We start from the raw sequence: 12,080 nt of genomic DNA on the forward strand, positions 1-12,080 counted from the left end.
TGAACATCTGTGGTTTGATTTCTTTTTGCCTGTGTGGGTTGTTACCTGCCAAATCCACAGCCCATGAGAATTTCATGTCTCTAGCACTTTTAGAAATATATGTACTTAAAAAAGTGGTGACTTGTTCAATACTGATTTCAATCACTGTTTCCGGCCATATCTTGTCACGGAGTGTTTTGGAGAGCTACATCTACATCAATACTCAATTGTACACAGGTCAACACTCACAAGTGTCTATAATACCTCCAATGAACGTTAGGTGGTGGTATAGACACAAATTACAAACCTGTGACAAGGCAACTGAACTTAGCAAGTTAGTAGTAAGGAGACTTACAAGATCTACCATTCCACAATGCGTGATCTCTCAGTATATCACAGTCTACTATTTGAATCAGCACTGATCTAGCATAATGAAGGAGTAGAGGCCCTGATTACAGTGATTTGACACTTACTGCTCTGCGCATTGCCTTTTCAATACAATCAGTGTTTTATCAGCAGGAGATTATAACTAAAGGACAACTGTCCTCGTGCATCCTAGTCCAACCACATCCCAGTACTGATTAGCAGCTCTCTGTCACTATAAAATGTACACAGAAAACATTGCTGTGGACGGGGTTATACAAAAGCTCAACAACTGAGCTTTGCTAGAACTGCTGCAGAGAAAAACTGTGAATCTATCTTAACTGCTGCACCCAGTAAACTAATGTCACAGTAATCACAGTCTCAGCTCCTAACTCATGGCGCTGTCAGATTACATAGCAAAAACTTGCTGAAAATTTTCCTTTAAAATAGAGAACAGTTTTAACATAAGCATCTCAATGCATGTTTTATCTCTCTGTATATTTTGAAAATATGGCAAGAACTGCAATATTTTGTTTGATTAAAGTTTTCATAGTAAATAGTTGATGATTAAAATGCCCCAGGAACATTTACCTCCGCAGTGTATGACACGATGAAGAGAACAAACACCATGATCAAGATGTACACTCTCCAGTAATATGGGGTACATACAAGCTGAATAAAGAATAAAAAGTCATTAGTAAGCAATGATTTATACAAACAATAATACATAAAAATACATAATGAATCAAACTATTTTGATTTTTAATATTTAGGATAAGTTAAAAATCCGAAAATTAATATACTTTTAAAAAATGTTATAATTAACTATATTAACACAGATTCCAACAAAAATACATCATATTTGAATTTGCTTTAATTCAACAGATGTCTTGTGTGGATATGAAATACTGTATATGTGCATACAATGGACATTAAAAGTGAGCCTGTCATCAAATTTATGGTTCCCAGTCTGTAGGTAGCATAAAATAGTGACAGAAACTCTGATTCCAACGGGGTGTCACTTAGGAGGCTCCATGCTGCAGTTTTCATAAAAATCACTATTTTATCTGTTGCAGATCTGCTAGTTATCTCAACAAAGTGCTTTATATAATCCTGCCTTCACTATTGACTGACAGATTTCTTTGCACACTATGCATGGGAAGAAAGATGCCAATCAATGGTGAGGGGTAGAGAGCAGGAGATCATGAATATCAAGGACTACACAACAGCAGTTCATAATGAGGATACAGCAGAAACAATATGTTTTATCAAAACTTCAGAAGAAGCCCAACTGGCACACCCCTGAAATAAGTCGGGACAGAGTGACAGAGATTTTTAATGGAATAAGGATTTCCTTACAGATAGTCTTTTCCTACAGCAAGTTAAAAAAGCCATCAGATCTATCTTGTTTAATCTGAGTTCACTTTTGGAAACTCTGTTACCATTTTCTTTGACTAATGATGAGTGGATCAGGAAAATTTTTAAATCTCCTGTCCACACGGATTTTCTCATGAAATTCAATTTATGTTTTATGTTCTCTCCAGACCCTAGAACGTAATAAGCATAAGATGTAAAACTTAAAGGAAAATCCTAAAACTCTCCTTACCGCTCACCTCTCTGGCCCCCGCATTGACAAACCCTGGGATGGCTCACACAAGCTCAGGTAAGGTCATGATGTTATGAAATGCACCATGAACTTCCCCTGCCCCATCAGAGCTGGAATTACCAGCCTAGCAGGCCCGGGGATCAGAGATTGTGGCAGTGATAAGAATATGCGACGATGGTAGTGAAGAGTAGAGGGTGAGAGGAGCAGTATGGTGAGCAGTAGCTTTGAAATTTTTAACTTTTGATGTTCCTTTATTCCTTTATGCAAGAAGCAATAATCAAGATGTCACAAAACTGGCCTTTGTAGTCAATGGATCAGTGGGCAGTAGGCCTGCCTCTCCCATATCTGTTACAGCTAACAACAGTGATGAAGGTATGAACCAAAGTTTTTCTGCATGATATTTATTTGCTGTTTCTTTTCATATTTTAATGAAAAATAATGAAGTCAATGGTCTTATATATTGAATTATTTGTCTAGTTAGTAAACTTTGTAAAGTAAAATCCATGATCAGACATAAATATGTAGTTGTCTATCTTCATAGTTTGTAAGAGCAGTAATATTGAGTTGTAATATTTGATGAAACGGATACATGAAAATTAAAGTATTATGCGGAATCTTATCATTCTCAGAAAATAGACACTTGCAAAATTAAATCTAAAACACTTTACCTCCATAGCAGTGTATAATGTCTCAATATCAGCAAAGATGAAAAACAGATAAACCACAATTTGGATTATGATCATAACTGATAGGACATCTGAAAAAAATTAGAGCTATTAACATGTATATACAAAAACTGTGGAAAGTGGGTCTTGCAAATAATACGTGATAAATATTAACAAGCAATGGGCTTGTCTTTCCTCTATGTACAACAAATAATATGGTTCCAAGTTTAAAAGTTTAACATACAGTCTATATGGGCCTGATTTTCCTCTGCAGAGGGGATGGTAACCAGGGATAAATTAAAAAACAGTCCCAATTCATCAAGACTTTCATGCTGGTCTTGATGAGTGAGCAGGGTGAAGTGTGAGTCTCCGGATCCATTAAGAGTTACATGCCTCTTAATGAAGCAAGTGAGATGAGCACCTCACCACAAATCTTACTCCAATGCCAGCTGAATTAAGATTTGTTGTACAGTGAACACAGCCTCTCATCATGAATTTGTCGAGCAATGGTCACCACCAGCTCAATCCACATTGTCAGAGCTAGGCAAAAATTGTGTGAAAACTTCAAAAGTTGCAACATTTTTGTGCAACATCACATTGAATGAAAATGTTAGAACTTTTAAAAACTTTTTATACCAGAATTCTGGAAAAAAAGTTTTGGTGGTTCAGGGCAATATTTTTCTTTAGATGGTACTAATCACTTTTAGAGATTCAAACCATAAAAATGGAAAGCAGGAGACTGAATGCAATATACAGGAAGGACAAGGCAGGAACAGTCAATTAATGGTTTAATCCTGTAAAATACAGCGGGAATTTACAGTAGTTAGGAGACAGTGAATGATATGAAACAGTGTGAGCAGCAATAAACCATGCAACAATACAATTAGAATAGCGGGAAAAGTCTCTCAAGAATTACACTAATGTTCTTTATACAAGGGTGGTATACCCATTTCTGGGAGCTACCACAGTATCTCTTTCTGCAACAATGGACATAGTGGGAGTTACTAGGTTTTCCTGCTAGGCCGCAAGTCCTCCTGACAAAGTCTATTAGGGAGCCTCTTGTGCACCAATCAGCCCCCACCCCACCTGCTCTCCTAACCCAGGCTGATCCCTGTCTCATGTGTTATGGCTGAAAGTGGCAGCTCTGCTCACTCATGTTGTCAACCTGTAACCACAGGCACAATCCTCTGATTGACGTCTCTGAGCAGATCTTCTGTTCTTGACCGTCAGCAGGCATTTCCTAGGCCTGGGGCAGAGAGGGCTGGGCTCCAGATCTCATCTGGTGTCGTCAGGGTTTGGTATCTTGATTGGAGTAGATCAGGTCCTCAGGTCTTAACTGGCATAGTCGGGGCTCTGGATCTTATCTGGTATCACCTGGGTCCTGTCTGCAAGTATCCAGCACACTGCAGGCATACACTTCCTGCTTCAGTCTGTCACTCTCGCTGCAGCATTTCCTCCTGTGCACATCTGCACCTCTCCTTGGCACCAAATTCCCCTATGGATTGGTGTTCAGGGCTTTTATACGCAAGAACTCTATCATGCAAGGCACTTGACCACATCCCGCACAAAAGTGCCCCCTGCAATTCTTCTAGTGCGAGTTGGATCCAGCAGATGGCAGTCTTTTCTCCCTAATGTCACATCATGTAGGGACTCATTCAAAGACACCTAATTTAGCATGTTCATCTCATCTCAAACTTTCAAGGTTGATGGAAGTTTACTGAGCCACTGATGTGGCCGAATAAACCTCTTTGGAATGTATATAAAAGCTAGATGCAATGAATGCAGTGTTCTGAGAATCACTGTAGAACTTTCTGTTGTAGAACTGCCAAGGAACTTCAGTACATGGATGAAATAAAGCAAAAATTTGTTTATTAATGTGGAAGTACAGATAACTTGCTTTGGTGTGTAACTTCTTGAAATCAGTCTACTAAATTCTTTAAAAAGGAAGAGTGGACTGCACATGTACTCACCTTCTAAGGGTGATGTCTCAGCTTGGAAAGCAGCCATTAGCAACATTGTTTCCCAGATAAAACAAGGCAAAAAACAATACTTTATCATATCGCCGAACAAAAAGTGGAATAACACGCGATCAAAAAGATGGCTATAAATACACATGATACCGCTGAAAACATCATCTATTCCCGAAAAAAAACAAGCCATGACACAGCATTATCAGCAAAAAATAAAAAAATTACAGCTATCAGAATAAAGTGATGCAAAAACAATTTTTTCTATAAAATAGTTTTTATTATATAAAAGCGCCTAAACATGAAAAAAAGAAGCAAATGAGGTATCGCTGTAATCGTAATAAACTGAAGAATAAAATTGCCTTATCAATTTTACCACATGCGGAACGGTGTAAGCCCCCCAAAAGAAATTCATGAATTGCTGTTTTTTGCTCATTCTGTCTCCCAAAAATCAGAATAGAAAGCGATCAAAAAATGTCATGTACCCAAAAATGGTACCAATAAAAACGTCAGCTCATCCCACAAAAAACAAGACCTTACATGACTCTGTAGGTCACAATATGGAAAAATTATAGCTCTCAAAATGTGGTGATGCAAAAACTATTTTTTGCAATAAAAAGCGTCTTTTAGCGTGTGACAGCTGCCAAACAAAAACACGTGATAATGCCTCTTTCACATGTCCTGATATTTCTGATACCGGAGATGTCAATGTCCGTGTGTGTAATAGTTGCGACACACGTGTGGCATATGTGTGCCGCATCAGTACCACAAGGATGGGCACCGGGGAAGAAGCATTGCAGTAAACACTGTTCCCCGGCACTGGGTGCTGAACACGGCTCTCGTCATTCTCCCCTGCTCTGCCGGCGATCGGCGCGAGCAGGGGAGAATAATGAGAGTTACATTTAAGCCCTTAATGACCACTGATAACGCCTTTTAAGGTTGACAGGAGTATCTGAGACCCCAGAGAACATGATTTTTACCAACTCTGGTGTTGCGATCGCTGTTATTAATGGTATAACAGCGACCGCAAAAAAAGTCAGATTTTCCATTTAATTTCTCTCTCTTCTGATGTGATCACATATCAGAGGAGAGGGAAATAGGGTCCCCATCCCACCGATCACCCCTGGCACTAAAGAACTAAAATCCATTCTTTTAGATGACTACGATAAACTTCTGAACTCCATTAACCCTATGCCCATGGACGGGATAGTACGTCTACCACGATCAGCGGCGCCTGCGTGGTGAGCACCGCTGATCGCGGCCGGGTGTCAGCTGATTATCACAGCTGACACCCGGCACAATGTGTCAGGGGCAGTCACGGACCACCCCCGACACGTTAACCCCTTGCACACCGTGATCAAACACGATCGCGGTGTACCGGGGGTTAAAGGGAAGCATCGGCAGGGAGGGGGCTCCCTCCGTGCTTCCCTGAGCCCCCCACGGCAGCGCAATGTGCAGCGCTGCTGCGGGGGGCTCCTTTCCTGCGGGGGGCTTCCTCAGTGCCTGCAAAGCGTAGGCAAGAGGAAGTCTTCTTCAATGCGATCTGTCACAGGACAGTGATGTCCCACCTGGGACTATGTAATAAAGTAAAAAAAAATTAAAAAAAGTGTAAAAATAATTTTAAAAATATCGCCAAATAAATTAGTAAAAAAAAAAAAAAATATTCCCCTAAATAAATCCATTTTTTGGAAATAAAAATAAACAATAAAAGTACACATATTAGGTATCGCCGCGTCCGTAACGACCAGCCCTATAAAACTATCCCATTAGTTAACCCCTTTAGCAAACCCCTTAAAAATAAAAATAAAAAACGAAGCAAAAAATAATGATTTATTATCATACCGCCAAACAAAAAGTACAATAACGCGCGATCAAAAAGACGCATATAAATATCCATGGTACCGCTGAAAATGTCATCTTGTCCCGCAAAAAATGAGCTGCCACACAGCATCATCAGCAAAAAAATAAAAAAGTTATAGCTCGCAGAATAAAGCGATGCAAAAATAATTATTTTTTATATAAAACAGTTTTCATTGCATAAAACCGACAAAACATAAAAAAACGACCTAAATGAGGTATCGCTGTAACCGTACTGACCCGAAGAATAAAACCGCTTTATCAATTTTACCGCACGTGGAACGGTGTAAATGCACCCCCCCAAAAAAAATTCATGAAACGCTGGTTTTTGTTCATTCTGCGTCCCAAAAATCGGAATAAAAAGCGATCAAAAAATGACACGTGCCCGAAAATGGTACCAATAAAAACGTCAACTCGTCCCACAAAAAATAAGACCTCACATGACTCGGTGGGTCAAATACGGAAAAATTATAGCTCTCAATATGTGGTGATGCAAAAACTATTTTTACAATAAAAAGCGTCTTTTAGCATGCGACAGCTGCCAAATATAAAAACCGCCATAAATAGTAAATCAAACCCCCCGTTTTCACCCCCTTAGTTAGGGAAAAATAGTAAAATTAAAAAAAATGTATTTATTTCCATTTTTCCATTAGGGTTAGGGCTAGGGTAGGGTTAGGGCTAGGGTTAGGGTTAGGGTAGGGTTAGGGCTAGGGTTAGGGTTAGGGCTAGGGCTAGGGTTAGGGCTAGGGTTAGGGCTAGGGTTAGGGTTAGGTTTAGGGCTGAGATTAGGGTTAGGGGTGTTTTGGGGTTCGGGTTGGAGTTAGAATTGTGGGTGTCCACTGTTTGGGCACATCAGGGGCTCTCCAAAATGCAACAAGGCATCTGATCTCAATTCCAGCCAATTCTGAGTTGAAAAAGTCAAATGGTGCTCCTTCCCTTCCAAGCTCTGCCATGCGCCAAAACAGTGTTTTACCCCCACATGTAGGGTATCAGCCTACTCAGGATAAATTGCAAAACAATTTTTGGGGTCCAATTTCTCCTGTTACCCTTAGGAAAATAAAAAATTTGGGGCAAAAATATCATTTTTGTGGAAAAAAATGATTTTCTTATTTTCACGTCCGAGCGTTATAAACTTCTGTGAAGCACTTGGGGGTTCAAAGTGCTCACCACACATCTAGATAAGTTCCGTGGGGGGTCTAGTGTCCAAAATGGGGTCACTTGTCGGGAGTTTCAATAGTTTAGGTGCATCAGGGGCTCTCCAAATGCACATGACACCCGCAGACCATTCCATCAAAGTCTGCATTCCAAAACGTCACTGCTTCCCTTCCGAGCCCCGACGTGTGTCCATACAGTAGTTTTCTCCCACGTATGGGGTGTCAGCGTACTCATGACAAATTGGACAACAACTTTTGGGGTCCAATTTCTCCTGTTACCCTTGGGAAAATAAAAAAATTGGGGACTAATTGATCATGTTTGTGGAAAAAATACGATTTTTTTATTTTCATGCCTGGGCATTATAAACTTCTGTGAAGCCCTTGGGGGTTCAAAGTGCTCACCACACATCTAGATAAGTTCCATAGGGGGTTTAGTTTTCAAAATGGGGTCATTTGTGGGGGGTTTCCACTGTTTAGGTACATTAGGGGCTCTCCAAAGGCAACATGACACCCGCAGACCATTCCCTCAAAGTCTGCATTCCAAAACGTCACTACTTCCCTTTCGAGCCCCAACGTGTGCCCATACAGTAGTTTTCTCCCACATATGGGGTATCAGCATACTCAGGACAAATTGGACAACAACTTTTGGGGTCCAATTTCTCCTGGTACCCTTGGGAAAATAAAAAAATGGTGACTAAAAATCATGTTTGTGGAAAAAATAAGAATTTTTTATTTTCACGCCCGGGCGTTATAAAGTTCTGTGAAGCACTGGGGGGTTCAAAGTGCTCACCACACATCTAGTTAAGTTCCTTAGGGGGTCTAGTTTACAAAATGGTGTCATTTGTGGGGGGTTTCCACTGTTTAGGTACATCAGGGGTTTTCCAATCGTGACATTGTGTCCGATCTCAATTCCAGCCAAAAACGTCAAATGGCGCTGCTTCCCTTCCGAGCTCTGCCATGCGCCCAAATAGTGGTTTACCCCCACATGTGGGGTATCAGCGTACTCAGGACAAATTGCACAATAACTTTTAGGGTCCTGTTACCCTTGGGAAAATAAAAATTGGGGTGAAAAGATGGTGTCACTTTTGGGTATTTTCTATCATATAGACCCCTCAAAGTGGCTTCAAATGTGATGTGGTCCTAAAAATAAAATGGTGTTGTAAAAATGAGAAATCGCTGGTCAACTTTTAACCCTTATAACTTCCTAAGGCTAATTTCACACTTGCTTTTTTTTGCAGCGTGTTTTTCCCGCAAAAAAAGCATTGAAAAAACGCATACAAACGCATACAAATGCTGCGTTTTTTTCAAGCATCTTTATGAGCATGCATGAAAAAAACGCAGCGTTTTTATGCGTTTGTATGTGTTTTTAGTGCGTTTTTACCGCGTTTGCGTTTTTTTCCAACATTAGGTGGCCCCTCACACTAACCCAAACCATGACTTTACTAACCCTAACCCTAACCCTAACCCTGACCCTAACCCTGACCCTAACCCTGACCCTAAACCTGACTCTAACCCTAACTCTGACCCTAACCCTAACCCTGACCCTAACCCTAACCCTAACCCTGACCCTAACCCTAACCCTAACCCTGACCCTAACCCTGACCCTAACCCTAACCCTGACCCTAACCCTGACCCTAACCCTGACCCTAACCCTAACCCTGACCCTAACCCTAGCCCTTAACCAAACCATACTAACCCTAACCCTGACCCTAACCCTTAACCAAACCATACTAACCCTAACCCTAACCCTAAACCCTAGCTAACCCTAACCCTAGCCCTAAACCACCTTAACTAACCCTAACTCTAACCCAAACCCCTAAATTCCATTGTCCAACTAATGGTAAAAAAAAAACGCATGCGAAAAAAAACGCATACATAAGCATGCCAATGCGCACATATGCGCACCCATAGACTTATAATGGGTGTCTTGCTGTAAAAAAATGCATTGCGTGCGCATGCGTTTTTTTGAGGCAAGTCGGACGCCCAAAAAATGCAACAGGATGCATTTTGTGCGCCCGAGCGCATACCGCAAAAAAACGCATGCGCGGAAAAACGCATACAAACGCATGTGTATGCGCACATAAGCGCATCCCATGCAAAGTATAGGAAAAAAAATCGCATGCGTTTTTTAGCGCTAAATTCCAGCGAAAAAAAACGCAAGTGTGAAACCAGCCTAACAAAAAAAAATTTTGGTTCCAAAATTGTGCTGATGTAAAGTAAACATGTGGGAAATGTTAGTTATCAAGTTTTTTGTGTGTCGTATCTCTGTGATTTAAGGGCATAAAAATTCAAAGTTGGAAAATTGCGAAATTTTCAAAATTTTCGCCAAATTTCCGTTTTTCTCACAAATAAACGCAAGTTATTTGAATGAAATTTTACCACTAACATGAAGTACAATATGTCACGAGAAAACAATGTCAGAATCACCGGGATCCATGGAAGCGTTCCAGAGTTATGACCTCATAAAGGTACAGTGGTCAGAATTGTAAAAATTGGCCCGGTCATGAACGTGCAAACCACCCTTGGGGTGAAGGGGTTAAGCTTAATTATTATTTGTCCCATAACAAAATGTCTAGATTTTTGGCCAACAAGGTCAAAAAACAGCGTATGAAAACTAGAGTCTCTTCCATTAAAAATGATGGAGTTAAATATACACATCCGCAAGAAATTACTGAACAATTTGTGGTGTTTTACTCTGCCTTATATAATTGAAAGGATGTTAGAGATACAATTCAACCAAAAACTATAGAAATAAACAATTTAATCTCCCACAACTATAATACAGATGAATTATCATTGCTAAACATCCCGATTTTAACATACGAAACTGACAAAGATATAAAAGCATTAAAGGAAAGTAAAACACCTGGACCAGATGGTATACATAATGATAATTATAAAATTTTTAAACACCATTAGTGATGGGCGAGCACTAAAATGCTCGGGTGCTCAGTGCTCGGGTCCAGCTTATTGAAATGCTTGGGTGCTCGACCCAAGCAACAAGCCCAATTTAAGTCTATGGGTAACTGAGCATTCTTGCCACGGCACCCCCCAGGGGTCTTTAGAGGGTCTATAAATCGTGGAAATCGATGGGAACAGTGATAAATGACATGGGAACATCATGGGGAAGACCTTTGGAAGAATTTCTGACTCCCAGGTCACTGCTGTGAACAATGTTGTCAAAGTCTTACGCCACTTTTACAGACTCACAATAAAACATGCAAAAACAAAACCAAAATGGATTTTCCTGGGAAATATGTTAAGCAACATCCTTTTCAGGGTAATGATTTGTATTTAAGGCAAAATAAATAACCCAAAACAAAAATGCTCCTCCACCACTTGGGCTATGTTCACAAGTAGCGTTTTTGAACATTTAGCATTGCTTTCAACCAAGACAAATGCATTCACTGGGAAATGTCATTTTGACATTTTACAACCTTAACTGGCCATGTAGTGTGTGACACATCATCTGACACATCCAGTTTCAGAGTTCCATGAAGGATGGACTCTGAAAGTCACAAAGCCTACTTTTATAGGGCCATCAGGGAGCCTTTACTATTCATCCATCAGCCGGCTATGGCTTGTTGTTCCCATTATTAAACAGTGGGTCTCCTATCATGTTATTGCATATGCAGTGAGTGGCAGGGCTGCCCAAAATTTGGACGCACACCAATAACCCTTTGAACAGACGTACATTTTGGCCACCTGAAAGCAATCTTCCCATTATTAGGAAGTTGGTACTCCCATACTGTTACTTACACATTAAATGCAAGGCCTGCCCTGCATCAAATTTAGACACACCCCAATACCCCTTTGAAGCCACATACTGGATGGCCACCTGAAAGCATTATTCCCATTATTAGTTATTTGGTACTCCCATACTGTTTGCCTATACAGTGAATGCAGGGCCTGGCCAGTCCCAAAGTTAAATGAACCCAAATAACCCTTTGAACAGAAGCACTTGATGGCCACCTGAAAGCATTGTTCCCATTATTAGTAATTTGGTACTCCCATACTGTTTACCTATACAGTGAATGCAGGGCCTAGCCAGTCCCAAAGTTAAATGAACCCAAATAACCCTTTGAACAGAAGTACTGGATGGCCACCTGAAAGCATTGTTCCCATTATTAGTAATTTGGTACTCCCATACTGTTTACCTATGCAGTGAATTGCACTGTTGAGCCTGAAGAACCAGCATTGGAGCATTGCAGTGTTAAGCCTGAAAACCCGGCAGTGGAGCACTTCAGTGTTGAGCGTGAAGAACCTGCATTGGAGCATTGCAGTGTTGAAGAAGAACACCTGGCAGTTTAGCATTGCAGTGTTGAGCCTGTAGAACCTGCATTGAAGAATTGCAGTGTTGAGGATGAAGACTTGGCAGTGGAAAATGTCAGTGTTGAGGCTGAAAAACCTGTAGTAGAAAATTTCAGTTTTGATGCTGTAAAACTGCAGTGGAGAATTGTAGTGTTGAGGATGAAGACCCAGCAGTGGA

At 40.5% G+C, this 12,080-nt stretch overlaps 1 protein-coding gene across 1 annotated transcript in view; it reads right to left on the minus strand.

Annotated features, from left to right (window-relative positions):
- Nucleotides 1-12,080, minus strand: part of LOC141092472 (probable cation-transporting ATPase 13A5) — a 318,264-nt gene that overhangs the window by 2,868 nt on the left and 303,316 nt on the right. The window contains exons 28-29 of the mRNA XM_073578636.1: nucleotides 2,617-2,705; nucleotides 934-1,014 (exon numbers count right to left, since the gene is read on the minus strand). Of these exons, the coding sequence (XP_073434737.1) occupies nucleotides 934-1,014; nucleotides 2,617-2,705 (170 nt within the window). The remainder of the gene's footprint in view (nucleotides 1-933; nucleotides 1,015-2,616; nucleotides 2,706-12,080) is intronic.

Source organism: Dendrobates tinctorius, unplaced genomic scaffold (assembly GCF_039654945.1).
Source record: "Dendrobates tinctorius isolate UK_male_01 unplaced genomic scaffold, ASM3965494v1 ptg000060l, whole genome shotgun sequence".
Classification (NCBI taxonomy): Eukaryota; Metazoa; Chordata; class Amphibia; order Anura; family Dendrobatidae; genus Dendrobates; species Dendrobates tinctorius.